The sequence below is a fragment of the Alexandromys fortis genome, unplaced genomic scaffold (genome assembly GCF_014885135.2).
Source record: "Alexandromys fortis isolate MF-2015 unplaced genomic scaffold, M_Fortis_MF-2015_v1.1 scaffold_179, whole genome shotgun sequence".
NCBI lineage: Eukaryota > Metazoa > Chordata > Mammalia > Rodentia > Cricetidae > Alexandromys > Alexandromys fortis.
Genome location: NW_026068062.1, coordinates 2,165,326 through 2,184,639, shown reverse-complemented (window position 1 = coordinate 2,184,639; position 19,314 = coordinate 2,165,326). Strand labels below are relative to the sequence as shown.

At 41.5% G+C, this 19,314-nt stretch overlaps 1 protein-coding gene across 5 annotated transcripts; it reads left to right on the top strand.

The window, feature by feature from the left end:
• The first annotated feature begins 9,126 nt into the window (after nucleotides 1-9,126).
• Cbln2 (cerebellin 2 precursor) lies at nucleotides 9,127-17,779 on the top strand. 5 transcript variants are annotated; one of them, XM_050120306.1, is made up of 4 exons: nucleotides 9,127-9,518; nucleotides 11,191-11,712; nucleotides 14,561-14,680; nucleotides 14,881-17,779. In XM_050120306.1, the coding sequence occupies exons 2-4, from the start codon at nucleotides 11,356-11,358 to the stop codon at nucleotides 15,076-15,078; spliced, it is 675 nt and encodes a 224-aa protein (XP_049976263.1). In that variant the 5' UTR covers nucleotides 9,127-9,518; nucleotides 11,191-11,355; the 3' UTR covers nucleotides 15,079-17,779. The 5 variants fall into 5 exon arrangements, with proteins under 5 accessions (XP_049976263.1, XP_049976264.1, XP_049976266.1 ...); XM_050120307.1 differs by lacking the exon at nucleotides 9,127-9,518 and adding an exon at nucleotides 9,896-10,033; XM_050120309.1 differs by lacking the exon at nucleotides 9,127-9,518 and adding an exon at nucleotides 10,255-10,381.
• The last annotated feature ends 1,535 nt before the right edge of the window (nucleotides 17,780-19,314 follow it).

Here is a 19,314-nt window from a genome sequence, read left to right as displayed (position 1 = left end):
TCAGTATTTTGTCTGCATGTATGCCTGCAGGCCAGAAGAGGGCATCAGATCTCATTACAGATGTTTGTGAGCCACTATGTGGTTGCTGAGAATTGAACTCAGGACCCCTGGAAGAGCAAGCTGGAGTCTTAACCACTGAGATATCTCTCCAGCCCCCTATATGTTGGCTGCCTTTCAACTCTCCAGCTTACCCTCTGTCTAGCCATCTCACGAACACCAATAGAACTGTCCTGGAGACTGTTTTCTCGTCTATCGTATTCACATAATTTTCCTTGGCTGTGAAGATGTCCAGTCTGTACTTGTCCTCTGGCATCACTGGCCTTGAGAACACTCTAAGGTTTTCAGAGACAAACAAATCAGTGAGTGGTCCTTAGAGACATTGAGCACACCTCATTGTCTCCTCAGGCTGGAGGGGAGGCACCTTTTGTTCTCCAGCAGAGAGGCTCTCCTTTTCTCAGTTCCACTTTGCACAAAGTTCAAGCGGGCACTCATCTCGGGAGGAAACTTTTGTGTCTCCTAATTAAGATAATTTTCAAAGGAATGCGTCCACACACCATAAAAAATGTACAGATGGCCGGTGAGATGACTGAACAGGTAAGGACTCCTAGCGCCAAGTATGACAACCTGGAACTCGCGTGGTGAAAGGACCAGCCAACTCCTGCAAGATGTCCTCTGACTTCCCAGGCTCGCTACAGAGCACCCTTACTCAGTAAATAAATGTTAATTAATTAAATATTAAAACTCAGAAGCGCACGGGAGTAGGTAATGCCAGGAATAGTGTGTTGCCCCACAGCAGCCCCTGTCTATTGTACTTTTTCTTCTTCTGAGACAGGATTTCCATGTGCGGCACTGGCTATTCTAGAACTTGCTTTGTAGACCAAGCTGGCCTTGATCTCAGAAACACAATTGCCTCTGCCTCCAAAATGCTAGGATTAAAATGTGTACCACCAGGTCCATTTGTCGATTGTAATGCTTTGAAAAATGATTTTGCTATGCTTCATCTTTATACTCTTTCTCAAAATTAAAATAAGTGGCATGATTCTGTCTCGTTGCAAAGTTATCAACTTTACTCAATGTACATTCTTTTTCTAGTTAAAAACAAGAGATAAAACTCAAAATCATTAGACTTATTCTACCTTTCTCCAATTAATATATAAGATATTGTTGCTAAAATATAATTGTTATTTGCAAATTGCCTTGTTTGCTTTATATTAGAAATAATATATTATTTTGTTCATCATGTTAGTATGTATTTCCACAACTTTAATGTTGAAGAGAATATGAGTACGTTTGCTCTCTCTCCACCTTTCATGGGCTCTATCTTTATTTTCTTGACATGAATTTTCCACATCAAAATGTTTATATACATGTATGTATGTATTTCAGAAACAATTATTGTGAAATATGTGCTCAAGCAAAAACTTGTTGATTTTTATGAATTTAGAAAAAAAAACATGTTTTTAGATATGTATATAATAGGCTGAATTCAAACTTTTTCATCCATTAAAAATGTCTGTTTATCTGGCAGGAATATTAATGTACTGAAAAGGTGAGAAAACACTGGAAAATAGCAGGAAAATAGGAATAAATGCAAAGTGAATAAAAATTGACTAAAAATCAAATTAGACCAAACAAATAAATAAGCCTCAATTTTTTTAAAGTGAGAGCAGAGTGTTTTGACATATGAAAGACGCACACAAGTGAAAATGAAAACAGAGAAAACTGCTTTGTAAACAGAGCTTCAGTCCTCTTCCTAAAGTAAACCCAGAAGTCTAGGAAAACTTGTGTCTTTAATAAAATAGCTATTCACGGTTAGTATCAACTCACACAATAAATACAGGCTCTACATAGAGTGGTGGGTGCTACCATCATCCCGCACTGCTGGGGAACTCAGCTGCCTCAGCACTGCTGTGTTATCACTGCTTCGGAATTTCTCGCTCTTCTGTGAAGTACGTTTCTCCATCTAAGTGTCCATGCAGAGGCTGGACCATCAATCCAGGCTCTGCAGACAGCCACACATCAGTGACAGTGCATATTTGAAGGGAACACATAAGGCAAGATTGGAAGGCTTTGTGAAATTCCAATCTGCTCAGTTCAGCAATCATTTCTTCATATCTATTTCAGGTAAGAATTAACAAAACAGAAAAGTTAATAAATACAAGCACAATATCAAAATACCCTCAAAATGCCCAAGGTCATGGACAACATACACATACGCGTTAAAAACATTGTTAATCAACTTTTCATTGTTTCATTGTTCTTCCTAATTTCTGATTGTTTATAAATTTATTTAAACCATTCAACCCAGGAGGTATTTCTCTTAATTAGAGAAAGTTTCCTAAGATTAACACAAAATGAGCATTGGAATCAAATCATCAATTTGCAAATACAGGATTATTATACACAATTCCTTTTTGGTTTTGTTTTGTTTTTCAAGACTGAATTTCTGTGTGTACCAGCCCTAGCTGTCTTGGAACTCACTTTGTAGACCAGGCTGGCTTTGTCTCCTGAGTGTTGGAATTAAAAGCATGTGCCACCACTGCCCAACACAGGATTCTTAATATGCTAAAGTATCTTAATACTCTGGGTGGTGATGATGCCTGCCTTTGATCCCAGCACTTTGAAGGCAGGAGCAGGCAGATCTCTGTGAGTTCAAGGCCAGCCTGGTCGATGGCGTGAGTTCCAGGACAGCCAAAGCGACACAGAGTAACCCCATCTCAAAAAACAAAAACCAAACCAAAAAGTATGTTAATGCACATATTGAGATGTAGCAAAACAATCCTGATAGTACTTGTTTGAAAAAAATTCATCCTTATGGAGGGTTTAGTATAAACACCATAAAGAAGAACAATGAAGATAATATTAAGAATGTATTCATGTATTATTTTAGGATGTTAAAGTCAGAGATTTACAAAATCTTTTAATACAATCCTTCTGTGTAAGTAAAATTTGTCCTACGGTGTTTCCCATTGTGAAAATTTCTATTTTAGTATTTTGAAATTAATATAAAATATTTCTGAGTGCTGAAGGATTCACTGATATAAATGATTTGTTTCTCTTTCCAATGGCTGACTTCTTCCTAAAATCCCTGCCAGATTGTCTGTCTCCGACTCAACTCGCTATTATCTGACTGATGAACATCGTCAGTCAACCCTTCATGGGTTTTGTTTGTTTGTTTTTGGCGTTCTAATTTGTGAGTTCTTTGCATCCTTATATGGCTAAACTTTCCTCAGGAAAAATGATGTTGCTCTGCCTCAGACATATGAGAAACTTAACAAATGTTTATGCTTATTGGAGATGATGAAAATTCAGAAGGAAAATCAATATTCCTTCATGTAGATTATCATAAGAAATCTACACAAGAATGTATCAGACAAACATCCAGTCCCTCTGCCAAAGGATGCGTTTGGGCACTCATTATGCTGACTCTAAAGTACATGTTTAACTCTCTATCATTTTGGCAGTGAGTAAGCAAAGCTCCAGTTTCATATGAAAGATAATATTTTAATATTACCACGAAGAAAATGTTTGTTTTCATATTTGCATAAAGCTTTGTGTTCCTCCCTTTTCTAGCAGATCTAAGCATCAATCTTCTTCTTGTCTTCACCACAGCTCACAGGGACCATAATAACATTTGACTCAGGAGTCAGAGGGTTACTCTGTATTTCACACACAGGCACACAAAGAAATTATTATTAAACCTTTGGCAATATATAATCGAACTGAAACTCTTTCCACTAAAGTTACAAAGTGATTTCTGGTAGAAGAGCTGATTACAGGTGCTGAATTCTCTCCATGTTTCAATTAAAATCATTTTAGAATGTGGCTTCTCTGACCCTTTTGGCTACCTTTGATGTGCCTTAACCAAGTATTCACCAAGTCAAAACCTCCTAAGAAAAGGTTTTGTGTCCGATTTTTAGGAACCTGGTTTCTGTTGTCTTGAAATGATAAAAATGGACTATAGCATATCGAACTTCAGAAAGTGGCTTCTGCAGGCATGATGAACTGAACAGCTGCTACCCACACTGCCAACCACGGATGTCCACACTTATTGGACAACCACCAAGTCCTTTTCCAATGTGAGTTTCTTTTGTACAAGCACACTTCCCTCACAGATGTCTTAAATACTAAGCCTTCCAAATATCTTTCAGGTGTTGAGTGAAGTCTCCACAGAAACAGAAGCCTAGATCTTCGCAGCAGGCAGAGTAGTATGCATACCAGTTTTCAGCAAGTTCCAGCCCAGCATTTCTAACAGGAGTCCACATGATTCACATACTCATTACAGTTTGGAAGCTTAAACATCTGTGAGCACATTCCAAAGTTTGCCTGCCCTCACTTCCTATCTGGAACTGGTCTCAGGTCCCATGAATACCCTCGGATGTAGTGATGGGTGTCCACAATGAAAATCCATGGAACATAGATGCTGCTGATGTAATAGGCCTAGATATTTTAAAAAGATACTCATGCCTCTTTATCTGACTGATGGACTATTGAAACAATGGACCGCCAAGAAATGAAACTTTCCCAAGTAATCTTATGATAGGAGAAGGCAAAATTTCCACACAGGAGGAAACGTCTCTCTTCAAAAGAGATTGCACACAGTTCTAGCAACTTGTCAGACCGCTTTACTTGGCTCAGACAATGTCAGGGCAGCACATTGACAGGTAATCCTTGGCCCTCTAATTCAACTTAAATCTCATTTCAGGAGCCTGAAGATGGACATAGGTGAAGAGTTCACTAGATGTCGTCGTCCCCCTTCCCAATACGACACGGAATAAGTCTCCTCTTTCTGCTATCCACTGTTATTTTGGCCTTTCCAGTGGGTTTTTGATAACTGGTGGCCAGAACCGATGGGGTCTTCAGGTTACAAACCTCAAGTTGGCTAACACTGGTAAAGAGGACTCAGCTTTCAACTGACCAGGCAGTACAGCTTCACTTTCAGATCCGGAGACATTTCTCAAGGATGTTTGTGCTGAAACTCTGATTTCTGTTCAGAGAAACCCTGTTTCTCTTAAAAACTTATGATCAGTATAAAGTGGCTTTTATAGAGGATTACATCAAAAGAGTGACTCCTGAGGGAGGATACTATTCTTAGCTTGAGTCCGAAAGAGCTCTTTTAGTACTTCCTCAGGGTGCTCCCTGTCTATCGGATACGCTTAAGATCAAGAGTTAACGTCAATCAAAAAATAATGCAGTCAACTTTGCCAAATATTATCTGAAACAATATTATCATGGTTATGTTCAGATCTAGGAAATATATGGTTCCACTTATTTTATGTCGGATTAATAAATGTCTGTCTTGTTGGCTCCTGCTCAGCTAGTTTTCTTATAGAGCCTAGGATCATCTGCTCCAGAACGATGTGATCCACAGTTGGCTGGCCCTCTGACATCAATTAAAACAATGAAAACAATCTTCATACAAACACTCACAGAAGAATATTTACACATACTCAAAATAGTGTGGCTATCATGCGTATTGGCAACATACTTGCAGATTATTCCAAATTAAAAAAAATGCACCATTATTTTAGAAGAAAGTGCATTTGAGGAAAAATTAGGAGATGCTTATATATATATATATATAGCTAAATTATATATATATATATAGTGTATATATAACTAGTGATTTTCTATATCCTTCTGTACCTATATCATTTATTTTTGAGAGAAAAAATTGTATTATACTATTTCACCTAACACGATTTTCTATTGAGAAAAAGAGTTGACAAACATTTTCTTTGTGTATACACCCATTTATTTTGATAAGATGGAAATGATTGACATTAGGCACCCAACCCAATATTATAAGGCAATAAATACAATTCTTTTCAGAAAATTAAAGAAAAGAATCATTGGGATTATGTAAGACATGAAGACCTAAAAAGAATTAAAAGAAAATGTATATGTCATATACTAACACAATACATACAAATAAATAAAATAAATAACTTTAAAAAATGAATCACATATTATGGGACTTTGAAGTAGCAAGCAGATTACTTTGTATTTTCAACACTATCGGTTCATAAAGTCCCATAAGTCCTAATAGTTCCCATAATGAAGATACCAAAGTGTCCTAAGACAATAAAAATGTATTTATTTTTACAAATAGTACATTGGTTTTACAATATTAAGAAAGTAACGCACCTTTAATTCTAGTGCTCAGGGGGCAAAGGCAGAGGCAAACAGACCTTTGTTAGCTTAATGCTAGCATGATTTCCATAGTGAGTTTCTGGCCATTAGGGGTGCATAGTGAGACCCTGCTAAAACAAACAAGAAAAGAAGGAAGGAGAGAAGAGAGGGAGGGAAGGAGGGAGAGAGAGAGAAAGAGAGAGAGAGAGAGAGAGAGAGAGAGAGAGAGAGAGAGAGAGAGAGAGATTCTGTGCCACAGTTTCTGAAGCATGGTCTGAGGAGTCCAGTCTGTCCCTGGATAGCAGTAATAACTTACTTAGCTCAAAGTGACTATCGAATGTAGACAGTCTGAGTAGTCAGTCTGAATTTCAACTTAATCAACTAAAGGTTTATCTAATTTGGCTGATATAATATGAGTACATCATGATTTCAGTTAATAAGTACAACCTAGTACCTCATACAAATATATTTACTTGGTCTTTCTAATGCGCAGAGGCTGAGTTAGAGTTGATTCCTTTTTAAAATTCCAATTTACTTATGTTAGTAACTCATTAAGACAAAAATGCCCATGTAGCTTGAAGTATTTGTTTCTTTTCCCATTGTCACTCATTCTTTGACCCTTTTGTTTCACCGAGAACTATGACGATGTCTAACCATGTTTGTAGAAGCAGTATATAATATGTATGCATAAATGTGTTGTTCTTGCCTTAGTAACTTTCTAGTTCAGCAACTATCACACATTAAAAATATATTCTAATATTTTAACAAAAGGCACATTTTTATTAATGCATGTGTTCTTTCATAAAAGTATGTTTTTGGTATTTAAGATACACCTACAAAAAATACACAGATGTGTACTAAGTTTAAAGACCAATACAAGTTGGAATTACTTTTCAGCAGTGGGTTCTTTCCAGTGAAGAACATGCTGATCTCTACGAGAGATAACTATTTTGTGCAAATGAAAACATAACTTCCCCAGCCAGTCCCAAATGTGGTTTTTGACATTATGCTATTTTCCCATTAGCTACATAGCGTGGGTGTCTCTGACTCAGGGTGCTGCTCAAAGGCCCCATGCTGTCTGCAACAACATAGACCAAGGTCATGGGGCACTGTCATTGACATCACAATCATTCAGTGATGTTTAATATTATTATTAACCATGGACATGCTGCTTCATCCAGGAGAACAGAATCTCTCCTGTTATTAATAATAACAATTAATAGCAATGAAAATATAAGGCAGGATATGGAACCATTGAAATACACGTAAAAGTTTTCCCTCTTAACTCAGTGCTTTAGGTGTCTTTCTATACATGCTTACAAGCTAAAAATTTGGCCCTTGAGCACAGATCTTGTAGGTAGAGCTACCAATCAATAATCAATAAATTATCCACTTTTCTGTCAATCTGATAATTTCCATAATGTCTAACTTACTTATTGAAGTATGAAATTTAAGCATGTTCTTTCATTCCATTACATAAGGATACTGGTTTTCATACGCTAACCTAGTTCAGCATGGAAACTTCACCTTAGTACGGTATTTACGTTCTGCTTATTCACACATTAAAGTGCTTTTGTTCTAGTCAGTTTTATTTTGTTGTTTGTTTTGAAGGCAGTGATAAATTTTTTGGATATTTCTAAATTAACCAAAAGAAATGTCTCAAGGTTCTTAAGAAAGCTGTTTAATTAAACAGTTATTTAAAGATTTTTAGATGTGTGCAAGGCTTTTTCTTCTAAATTAGCACACTGCTCTTGCTCTCAGTCAGCCTCAGGTTTCTTTTGTTTTCTTATCCTTTGTTGGCAGGTTTGCATCCAATTCAGTCTTCTCGATAGCACAACGCTATGGTACTTCTATGGCAGAGTCAACCAAATTCAGACAATATCAGAGTAAAACAGCTCTAAAGTAAGATTGCACTATTTATGCTGAGTTAAACTCACAAATATGCTAGGAAAACAGGGCTGCTGCGCCCTTCGCAGGCTTCCTGGCAATGCAGAGCATGCACTTGCAAGTTACAATTTCCGATGAAGTGTAGGGCTGAAGGAATTCGGAATTATTTTATAGTCTGTAGTGTTCTGCATGTGTGTTAAGCAGGCTACATTTGTCTCTGAGGTTTTTTCAATCAGTAGCCTGAACCCATGACCCATGGCAAACCTTTGCCCTCAGCTAAACGTATGCTGTGGGTTTCATTTGGGCCCCCTCCTTTTTTATTGTGCCGATTGGACAGGCACCGTATCTTCAGTGCATAGGTCTTCCATTCCAGAATGAGCCAAAAACACGAGTCTTAAGAATCACCTATCTGAGAAGATAGGTCTCATGGGGCAGAAGCAGAACGACAGAAATCTTCAAAGGGAGGAGAGACAGGTGTGGCGATGTCGGGAGGGAGAAAAACCGGCACATGCTATGCTCTAATGAACTACATGGACTGACTTGGAATCCCCCACCCCAATCGTCTGACAGAAAGGCATACTATCCAAGACAGAGCAAAGATATTTGTAACGATGCTTTCGAAAAGTCAGATTATAGAGTCCACATTTAAAAGTCGCCTGGCCTTTGTGCAGTGGCAATATGTATGTCCCAGCCCAAAGATTTTTGCAAATATTTTTGAGGGCCATAATAGCCCATGATAACCCACTTCAGCATACATCTTCGTGGCAGAGTTACACGTTAGAGGGGTAAAGAGCTGAAAACACAAGCATGACTACTTACTGTAAATTACGAGGCGAAAAAATATTTAAAGACAAGCTTGTAGCATTTCTCCAGGCTCCGGGGCTGCTTTAGGGGCTGGGGTGAAGGAAAACAGCCAACAAACCTCACCTTGGTCCCTGTGTACTCCCGCACACTCAGTAGGTTCCTTTGCAGTACGTGGCCAGAAGGCTCCAGCGCCCGTAGATGGCGCCCCTCGTCCGTGCTTGCGCATCTCGCCTCTCTCCAGGCGCAGCTCCGAACCCCGCGAGTCTCCCCGGGTCTTCACAGCCCAGAGACTGCGTTTTAATAAAGACGCGCCTTGGCATCGCGCTCCACAAGCCCCGGGGTTCAGAAAAGCAGACACATAAGCCTTTAAATCTCTGCCAAAAGCTGACGTTTCACAAACGGGAGATTCTGGAATTGCAGTTCGAAAACCATTAAATTACCAAGCTCTCTCCTCCCTTTACAAAAACAATACTTTCCTTTTTTTCCTTCTTATTTTTTTAAGTGCCCTCCCCCACCCCCTTTAATTATGAAAGTGGCCACTCCGATCAAGATTAACACTTGGAAGGACTTTGGAAAAGAAAAGGGATCTGGAAGAAGAAACACATCTGGTGCTTCCTAGGACACCTAGTTTTAAGAAGGCACCTAGGAAGACTGCGCTGGGTGTCTAGGTGAGAGCCGGACGCGGGATTGGCCAGGTACGAGGAGGAAGTGCGAGGAAGGGGCTGTGGGTTCTAGGACTAAAGAAGTGGGGCGCTCCGGACTTTGCTCTCTGGAGTCTGGGTTTGGGGGAAAGCAGGACTCGGGGATCTTGTTAATGAGGTGCGCGGAGTGCGCACGGGCTGCTGGAGCACTTGGGACTCGGAGAAGGCAGGCTGCGCGCGGTGGTGCGGTTCCTGGGCTCGGCGCGGCTCTGCAGAGCGGGAAGCGTGTGGGTTCCAAACAGGGCGGTGTGGGGAGCAGCGGGGAGCAGCGGGGAGCGTCGCGCTGTGTGGGGCTCCCTGGGCGCGTGGGGCCGGGGCGTGGTGCGCTTGCCCAGCCGGAGCTGACTGCGAGGAGAGGCGGCAGGGCGGGGCGGCCCGGTTATTGGCCAAGCTCTGGGAGAAGGGTCGTGCTCCGAGGTGTCCTCCGCCCGCTAGCTCCCCCTTGCCTCATTTTCTCTAAGCAGAACTACTTCGCGGACCTCGGTGCTCTCCCATCATGGATGTTCCAGGTAACCCACCCCATCCCTGAGCTCCGGGATCTGCTCGCTAGTTGCCTTTTTGTAGTGCTTTACCAGAACCTTGAGTAATGTTAGTGCTGGGGGTTCAAGAGAGAAGAGAGGAGCGTTGGCGGCGGAGTAGGGGGTGGGAGGTGGTCCGCTATCCTTTGTGTAGGAGCTGCAGACGGGATATTTATTGAAACCCAACTTCTCTTTTCTTAGAAAGAACACTGGAAGAGTTGCTCGGAGAGCGTGGGCGGCGAGGGGAGGGTTCTTTCTGTTTGTGTTCCTGGGCTGGGTATTGGAATGGCCTCTCTGGTTTAGCTGAAGAAGAGGGGACGGCTTAAAGTGCCAAGCCGCGTAAGTTAGCAGAAAGGTACTGAAGAAAGGGAGTGGGGTCCAGGGACAAGAGCCTGCAAATGAGGAAAATTCGGGGGTTCTGGTGCTAGAATAGGCTGTTGTTTTTGCCAGGAAAAAAAAAAAAAAAAAGACTCTACAAGGCTCTCCTAGGGGGCTTGCCAGTGACTGCAGGGACATTGGAAGTGGGTGTTAGAATTTCGCTCCTCACCCGCCCCCATCCCGCCTTTCTCTGTTTCTGTCCTTTCCTTTTTCTTTTTAATCTCATCCACCCAAGGAGTTTTCTGGAGTTTTTTTTTTTCTCTTTCGGGGGGTGGGGGCGGACTCTTTTTATACGTTAAGGAGTGTTTGAAAATTTCTTCCTGGATAGAAAAATAGAGGAAAGGGGGGGGGGAGGCAGGGAGAGGAAGATTTTCTCCTTGTGGCTGTTCAGAAAGCCACTGAAAAGAAGATGATGAAGCATCATTTTTGCTTTTTACTTTGACTACATTCATTTCCGCCAGTTGTGTTGGGATGAGTAGGCAGGGGGCGACGGTGATGATGCTATCTTAGAGGTCCCCAACCCTTTTTACAAGGTCCTACAGAATCGCAGCCCAGAACCCCAGAACCGCAGACTCCGCGCATCTTTCAGGAATCTGTTTGGGTGGGCTGATTGGTGCGCCAGAGCTTTCTCGTATCCGTTATGCCACATCTGGGATGGGGATAGCTTTGGAGGACCAAGGGAATGATCACCCCGAAGGGACTGGAGAGTACCAGGTACTTGCCCCCTACATACATTCCTACCTAAGGATTCCGGTTTTTTGCCCTGACAGGTCCGCTGGTGCCTTCCTTCTGAGAACCCTTTGGCCTTGACCACCTGAGCCGGCGACCCAGCCAGGAGAAGACTCCCACTCCGGTCCTGCGTGCTCCTGTGTGCACTCGAGCACTCCTCCGGATTTTGCGGGCCTTGACGTCCTCGGGGCGCCCCCCCAGCCCAGATGCCCGCGCCTGGCCGGGGCCTCCGAGGGCCACCGCTGAGCATGCCCGGGCGCCGGGGGGCGCTGCGCCAGCCAGCCAATTTTGGCACCAGTTTGGGGGCGGCGCTGGCCCTGCTGTTGCTGCTGCTACCCGCCTGCTGCCCGGTGACAGCTCAGAACGACACAGAGCCCATCGTGCTTGAGGGCAAGTGCCTGGTGGTGTGCGACTCCAGTCCATCGGGGGACGGCGCCGTCACCTCTTCCTTGGGCATTTCTGTGCGCTCAGGCAGTGCCAAGGTGGCCTTCTCCGCAACTAGGAGCACCAATCATGAGCCGTCTGAGATGAGCAACCGTACCATGACCATCTACTTCGACCAGGTTAGCAACTAACATGCTTACCTGCATATGAGTGAAGGACCGACCCTTGTGCCCAGCTAGCTAGGGCTCCCTGCATCTCCAAGAGTAATGCCAGCCAAACTGGTTTCCCTCCTCTGCCTTGCCCTTACCTTGTTGCTCCTTTTACTACTATGCTTTACTGGAGTCCCTCTTGAACACATTGTAGAGTTTGTTTTTACACACCAGTTCTCTTGGCAAGGATTACTGAGAGAGCTGTAACGATCCCCGGGCTTTCCAAGGGTCTGGTAAAGCTGAGATGTGAAATACATTTTCCTGAAAGAAAACATAGTGCATCTTCCCTTTTGCTGAGGGCAAGGCAGTGAGTGTTTAGGGTGAGCAATCTTCAGACACCTGGGAAGAGGGGATTCCCTTAAAGATGGTACATGTAAGAGAGTTTCTCATTTAAAAGGGAGTCTGACAAAGGGTGAACCTACTGCTTATTTTGTGGGATCCAGTGACAAGATGTTAATTTTCAACAACACCAAAAAAAAGTGGGAAAAATGGGGAAGACAGCAAACATTGTTCTCTGCTTATATACAAAAATAAAGTGGCTATGTATGTACTATAGACAGGAAATAAACTTTTGCACGGTGTGCATACTGTGTATTCAAATATACAGGCATAGCATGAGTATAAATTTAACAAGACAACGGCGCATGACTTACGTGGCTTTAAGCCACTTAATTTCTGGCCTCTGGGCCAAGAAAAGAAGGCTTGGTAAATGTTTCTCTGGGTGGTGACCTGTGTGGTGCTCTTCCCTTGTGATTCCGATTCGTCGTCAGAAATTGAAAAGATGAAAGTGGCTTTCATACGTTTCTAGCCAGCTAATGCTCTTGCCAAAGGGCTTTGTGTAAAATGGAGTCCTGAACCATCATTGGACACAGATGGAGCTACTATCTGCTGGTTTTCCCTCTGTCCAGAAAAGAGTTTCCTAACCCGTTAATAGCCAACGCACACACCTGGTCTCTTTTCATGCTCTTATTTTCATTTTCAAAGCCATGCAGTTGAGGGTTTAAGGAAGTTGTTTAAATACAAAAGTCAGATTTCCTTTCATTATTTCCAAACAATACAGCATGATTCAAGCATAAATACAATCCATAATCTTCTTTATACAGTATTATTTCGCTTTTATTATTTCCAATTACAATGTCCTTCGGTCTTTTCAGATCCACTGATTTGTGGAGTTGTCAGGGAAATTCTGATACAGGGTCAAATCGTCAACAGGGATCCTGTTTTTAGCGGAGGGATTAGTTTTGCCTGGTTCCTATTGCAAATAAAGGAGATGGTAAGTGAGAGAGGTCCTCTGCTAGAGGCCTGGCTGGGTGTCTTTTCATCCACATAAAGCCTTCAATTGACATATTGCCAAAGTTTAAATCCACACTGAGGGGCTGAGCTGGAGGGAAGAGTGCTAGAAGCTCAAAGGGAGCGCTTCATTCTCCAGCGAAGCACCTTGGGAAACAGGGAGCACAGACACCAGAGGCGCTTTGTCTTCAACAATGAAGCAGAGTGTGTGTGTGTGTGCCTGTGTGACACCTGCTCTGGAGTGGGCTGAGGTGGTCCTCACAGCGTGGTGAAGATGCAGACTTCCCCAAGCCACGTCGGTGGTGGCAGCGGTACTTGGCAGCAGTTCACTTTGCTCTGGGAGTTTGTGTGGACTATGCCATTTGGACAAGTAACGAACAGCCAAGGCAGTGGATCTTTGCTTTCTGATGGGGGGGGGAGGTGTGTGGACAGTCCAGGGTTCTGGTGTGGCTAGCTGTTTGTGTTGTAAACATAAAACACCAGTGGGCCATTTAATTATTTTAATGGAGCTGGAGTTTTGCAGGAGGAGGAGATACAGGAACAGGATGTAGACAAAGTAGCCAGATTCCATTTTGAGCAGGAGGAGAGTGAAGTGGGGGAGCTCCATTCTCTCTCTTCACATTCTACTATGAGAAACCAGCAAATCTTGTTTTTGTTTGAGGAAAACTGCCTTCAGGGCCACCGTTCCTCTGCTAGTAGCTAACTGTGTTCTCAGTCTTACCTGCTATGGATTTTCCTCAGTTTGGACTAGGAGTGTCCATGTTACCTGTTTAGTTCTCTGTGTTCGTTCAAGCTTTTTTTTTTTTTTAACGCTCAGCCAGGAGAGCAAGCACTGCTTAGAGAAGCATGGATTCGAACAGGGCAGCCAGTGTTTGTTGACAGAACTCATCACCCAACACTACTTATGAAGCACCTAGTGTATACTGCTAGAGTTTGGAAGACCCTAGACATAGATAAATCACACACACACACACACACACACACACACACACACACATCACATCACATAGATCTATCTCTCTTAATCCTACTCAGGTGAGCTCATGGAATGGTTTGCTGTTACATCCACTTTTCTCTTTCCATTCTGGATGAAGTGTTAAGTATTAAACAGAGCATCATGTTGAACTCCCTATGACCCCTCTTCTTAAAAAAAATCGGTTGAATTTTCAGGTCTCTTCTTAGTTTTACTGTCTCCCATCTCTCTCCATACCCTGTGTATCATCACACAAATTTGCGTATACTATTTGAATGTATAATTAAAATATACTTCCAAAGTTTTTTATTAATTAGAAACTATGAGAATACCTTTGGAATACATTTCTGACATTGAATTTTTTTTTTTTTTTTTGATTTGGGTACTCTCTGCTGCTTGCATTGTTTGAGTAACAATCTGGAATTAGTGGGGCCTATTCTCAGTATCAATAAGGCAGCTAACATTGGTGGTTACCTGAAAGCATGGAGGAAATGCAAGCCTCCTAAGGGCATGCTGTGTGGGTACCTCAGTATGCTGTTCCCTCATCTGTTTCAGGTTTTAGTAAACATCGGCAACCACTTCGACCTTGCCTCCAGTATATTCGTAGCACCACGCAAGGGGATCTACAGCTTCAGCTTCCACGTGGTCAAAGTGTACAATAGACAAACCATCCAGGTGGGTAGGTTTGTAAGTCGAGCCTTCGAAAGCTTAGTAAATGAGGGGTTGGCCTCTGAGCCATCTGGAAATCCTCTCTGGTTCCACATGTGTGGGCTCCAAAAGTTAGATGGGGGTGACAGTCTGTAGGGGAGGAAGAGAACAGGATGTGGGACAGAGGTGATTTCTGATCCGCTGAGCCTTCCTCTCTGCCTTGATAGGTCAGTTTGATGCAGAATGGCTACCCAGTGATCTCCGCCTTCGCAGGAGACCAGGATGTTACCAGGGAAGCAGCCAGCAATGGTGTTCTGTTGCTTATGGAAAGAGAAGACAAAGTTCATCTCAAACTGGAGAGAGGAAACCTCATGGGAGGTTGGAAGTACTCCACATTCTCGGGCTTCTTGGTTTTTCCTCTATAGACATGGAGCCGTCCTGATGGTGGGAAGGTTTTGATCTGGACCCAGGGATCTGTCCTCTGTAACACCTTGAACTTGTCTGAGTAGGAAGGCTTGGGCTGACCTCCATCAGATTGTTGCCGTTGAAGGATGATTTTCTTCTAAAGCTCCAGTATTTTCTCTGACTATTGACAATTCCTCGGGAACCTGGCCTCTAATTAGTTTTAGACGACAAGGTCTTAAGGAGAAATGAAATTATCGATTTGAGCAATTTGTACCTGTGATTGTAAAGTCGATATCGGATTTTATTGTTGGAACCATTGACTTCCCTTCTATTGTTTGTACGTTGTATCCTTGTCCTGATGACATAGATGCTGCTGACCCTCAGATGGATTGCACGCTGCAGTCAGGGCTTAAAAACAAGAGCCCAACAAAGAACCACCTACCAGACAGTCCTTGACCTGTGTTCTCTGTGTGTGTATAGCCTTAAGAAAAAGAATGGCTTCATTTTCATTCTGTAGCTAACCCCTGGGGTTTGGGAGGACTGGGAGGGAACTGGGCATTGGGGACTTGTCAAAAGTGCTTTATCCTCAGAAGCAAATTTTGCACGATTGGACTGCAACTTTTCTTTTCTGTCGTCAGTAGTTTTCTTTTTTTCCTCTGGAAGCTTTCTTTTCCTTCGTCGGGTTTTTCTCCTCAAACCTACTTAGTTTTTCATGCTGGGGTCCTGGAGAGAGAAAAACAAAAACTAAAAACAAAAAACCAAAACTTATGTTCAGTACTTGTATGAGCTCAAACAAGACAAAATAAAATCTGTATACTTTATTTTTGAATGTGAGGAAACCAGGAAAAAAAAAAGAAAGAAAGAAAAAGAAGTCCTTCTTTCCAAGTAAGAACAGCAAATAGACCATTCTGCATATTCTTCCCTGGAGTCTCTCTCAAAAGTATCTTCAAACTTGCAACCTGGATTTTATTTTATTTTAATTATTTTAATTTATACCCTGGGATCCTTTAAGAGCCTGGCATTCCTCGTTGGTCATGAATCCCTTAAAAGTGGAGCTGAGGTGGCCAAACCCCTCATTGCTTTCCTGCTTGATGTGTCTCAGTGGTGACTTAGATCTGCCTCTGAGTGACCACACAATGACCAAATGCTTCAAAGAAAGAGGACCAGCACCTCTTCCTGGAGATCTTCCTTCGACCTGTCGAGTTGAGGGATGTTTGACGCTCTGTGGATGAACACCTGGCCAGAAGCCACCTGGACTGCAAGTCACAGCAGTTGAAGGTACTGACTGCTGTAACCCATCAGTGGTTTTTCCAACCCTGCTTGATTTGGCATCTGGTGCAACACCACTATTCAGTTGCAGCCGAGAGAACTGGTGCAGTATGTATGTGCCAAGGAAATGTCACTAATCCCAAAGCAATCAAAGTTGAGACCTCAAAGTGGATGTCAGTGTGTCCTTTGTGTAACAATGTAACCAAAATATTGACGATAAAACTCATAATTTAAGATTCAGAATAAACGGGTTTGATGTCTGTCTTGCTCTAGCCCCTCCTCATCATCTCTATCAGAATGATGGGGAGGTACAGGATAAGTACCAAGGAACTGGGCATGCTCAGTTGATTCTGTGATTCTTTCTAAAGGACACACACACAAATACTGATGCAGCTGTAGGTCTCCGGGGTGTATTGGTCACTTAGATATATTCAGTTTATATTTAGATTTTTTTCAAAGAGTAAGATTTTGGAGGAAAGAGCTAAAAGACAAAATTAAGGGTTAAGAGGTTACTAGTAATATCAGAAATTCCAAGATTTGAGAAAGCTCAATTGTTTTCAACTTGGGTGTGAGGATGAATTTAATGGTCAAAAGGCAAGTGCAGGAGACGCTGCATAGTGACAGTTGGATTAAAGTCCTTAACTTCCTGCATTAAAGAGAAAATTGAGGTAGGATGAGAAGCTTCATTTTATTAAGATGATGTTTTCTTGTGAGGAGGAAAATCAACCACAAAGCTTTTGGGGTACTCTGTCTCTGGCTTGAAGACATATTTCTGAGTGTGAACTGTGTTTATTGATGGTGGGAACATAAACCGGAGGCAGATGGAGTGTGTGTCCCTTGTGTTTTGTTATTCGTAGATATTTTAATTCTCTTTCCCTCGTTTCCTTAACTCCATGCTTAGTTTAAAATGAGCAAGAAAACCTCATCTGAAGACAATATTACATTGCAGAGATTGGAAGATGTAGGAACCCTTGTTATTAATATTTACACCCTTTAATAATACATAATGCACATATTTCATTGTATTTATATCTTTATCGTGTACAGATTGCCACTGGGTAATACTGCCTCATTAATAAGTTATTAAATTAACCAATATAAATGTATTTCGGGAGTTTATTTTCTATTAGAAAACCAGCTTCCTCCTGATGATTGTACCCTCAGCCTTCTTTCTTTTTGCACAGTGTGAATGCCAGAAAGTTCATTAGTACATAACCCCCGTGGTGATGTTCTGAGGTAGCTTACTATCTATTGCATCTGCCTGGGCGATAGCCCAATAGAAATAATGTAGATGTATTATTTTCTTGAGAAACGGAACTTAGCTAAATCAAGTTATATCAAATAACAGAAGAGTTATAAAATACATCAATTAAAAGAATACCTTTGCTGAAATTTCAATTTGCTTGTGACATCCTTGAGAATTGTGACACTCCCAGGCTTGTCTCAGAAGAAACAGTTGACAGATCAAAAGTTAAGGTGTGGGTTTTTTTTTTGTTTTTTTGTTTTTTTTGTTTGTTTGTTAGTTTTTTGCTTGTCTGTCTGTTTGTTTGGATTAAGAACATTTGTCTAACATTTCTAGACAGAGCTCAGCATCCATGGTTCCTAGCCTCAGTGTTCATATTTGCAGAGTCAATACTCAGACGCCATAGTCAGTCTACCCTACCAGGCTGCTGAGAGAACCTCTCAGAACTTCTGGGAGAGAGAATGGAGAGCTTGGGGAGGGGGTAATAGGCGGGTTTACAGCTGGAGGACTGTTTTCATAAGAACTGATTTGTCAATGTGCTGCCGTAAAGACCACTTAAAATAAATGTCTGGCAGGAAGGTGATTGTGCATGGAAGTGTATTTCCAAAATTCTCAAAAGACCGCTAAAGCTATAGTACTATAGCGAAGCTTCCCTTAATTTATTTTTAGGGATAAGATAATATCAAAATACGTACATCTGAATTTATTTGAATTTTCAATTACATCATCTGGCTGTCCCTTGTGATTCATGCCTACCCTTGTCTTCTGGTATACACTGCCAAATCTTATAAAATTATATACTGATAGCATTTTCATAAAAGCATAGATAACAGCATAAACAACATACAGCTTTTGAATATTATCTTTTTTTCCTTGACAAACATTAGCTTTCTTAAGCTGTGAATACTTTTCAGGAAGTACTCCTTTCTTAGCTTAAAATATATTCTCAGTTGATATATCACACTCACAACTGAACTCTAGGTCCTGAAAGATTATGTTTAGCATCTGTGTTTCCTGAGACATTTCTGTATCCTAGCATTTCTGTTATGTTTTCATGTACAGCATAGATTCATCTAAATTTTTATAGTGTGTGCTTTCTATACCTGCTCGTATCAAAGCTGGTTAAGAAAACAGGTTTTTAATACTGCCATAAAAACTCACCCCATATAGAGATTTTATAGATTTATTTACTTGCTTGAAAAGTAAGACTTAGTTCATTCAACTTATATTGGACTCCAGAAGAATTTTGAAATATATAAAACAAAAAAAGACCATTTCTGAAATCTGAGCTGCAGTTCACATTTCTTAATATCCAGGAAACCACAGTGGTCACTTATTCAGAGACTGTTATGTAGCATAGATACCATTGCCTTTGAACACAACAACAGACACTTTATTTTAGTGATGGTATAATAAAACCACATCAATTATCTATGCTTTCCTGGGATGTAGGAATATGTAAGAGCAATACTTGACAAATGATCTTCTACTAGCAAAACAAAGCAGGGTCGCTACATCATGCTTCAGCTGTAGCGAGAAGAGCACAGAATATTCTGTCAATTATGTGGCCATATTTTCCACTCTATTATTATTTTTTGTCGTAGTATTTTTTTATTGAATTTAAAGAGACAAATACTGATTTAAAGAGACAAAGATGATGTTGCTGCTAATAAAATAGTATGTGTTTAAGTTCCTGCAACATAAGAAGAATATAATAACAAGAGCAAATACAGAAATGAATGAA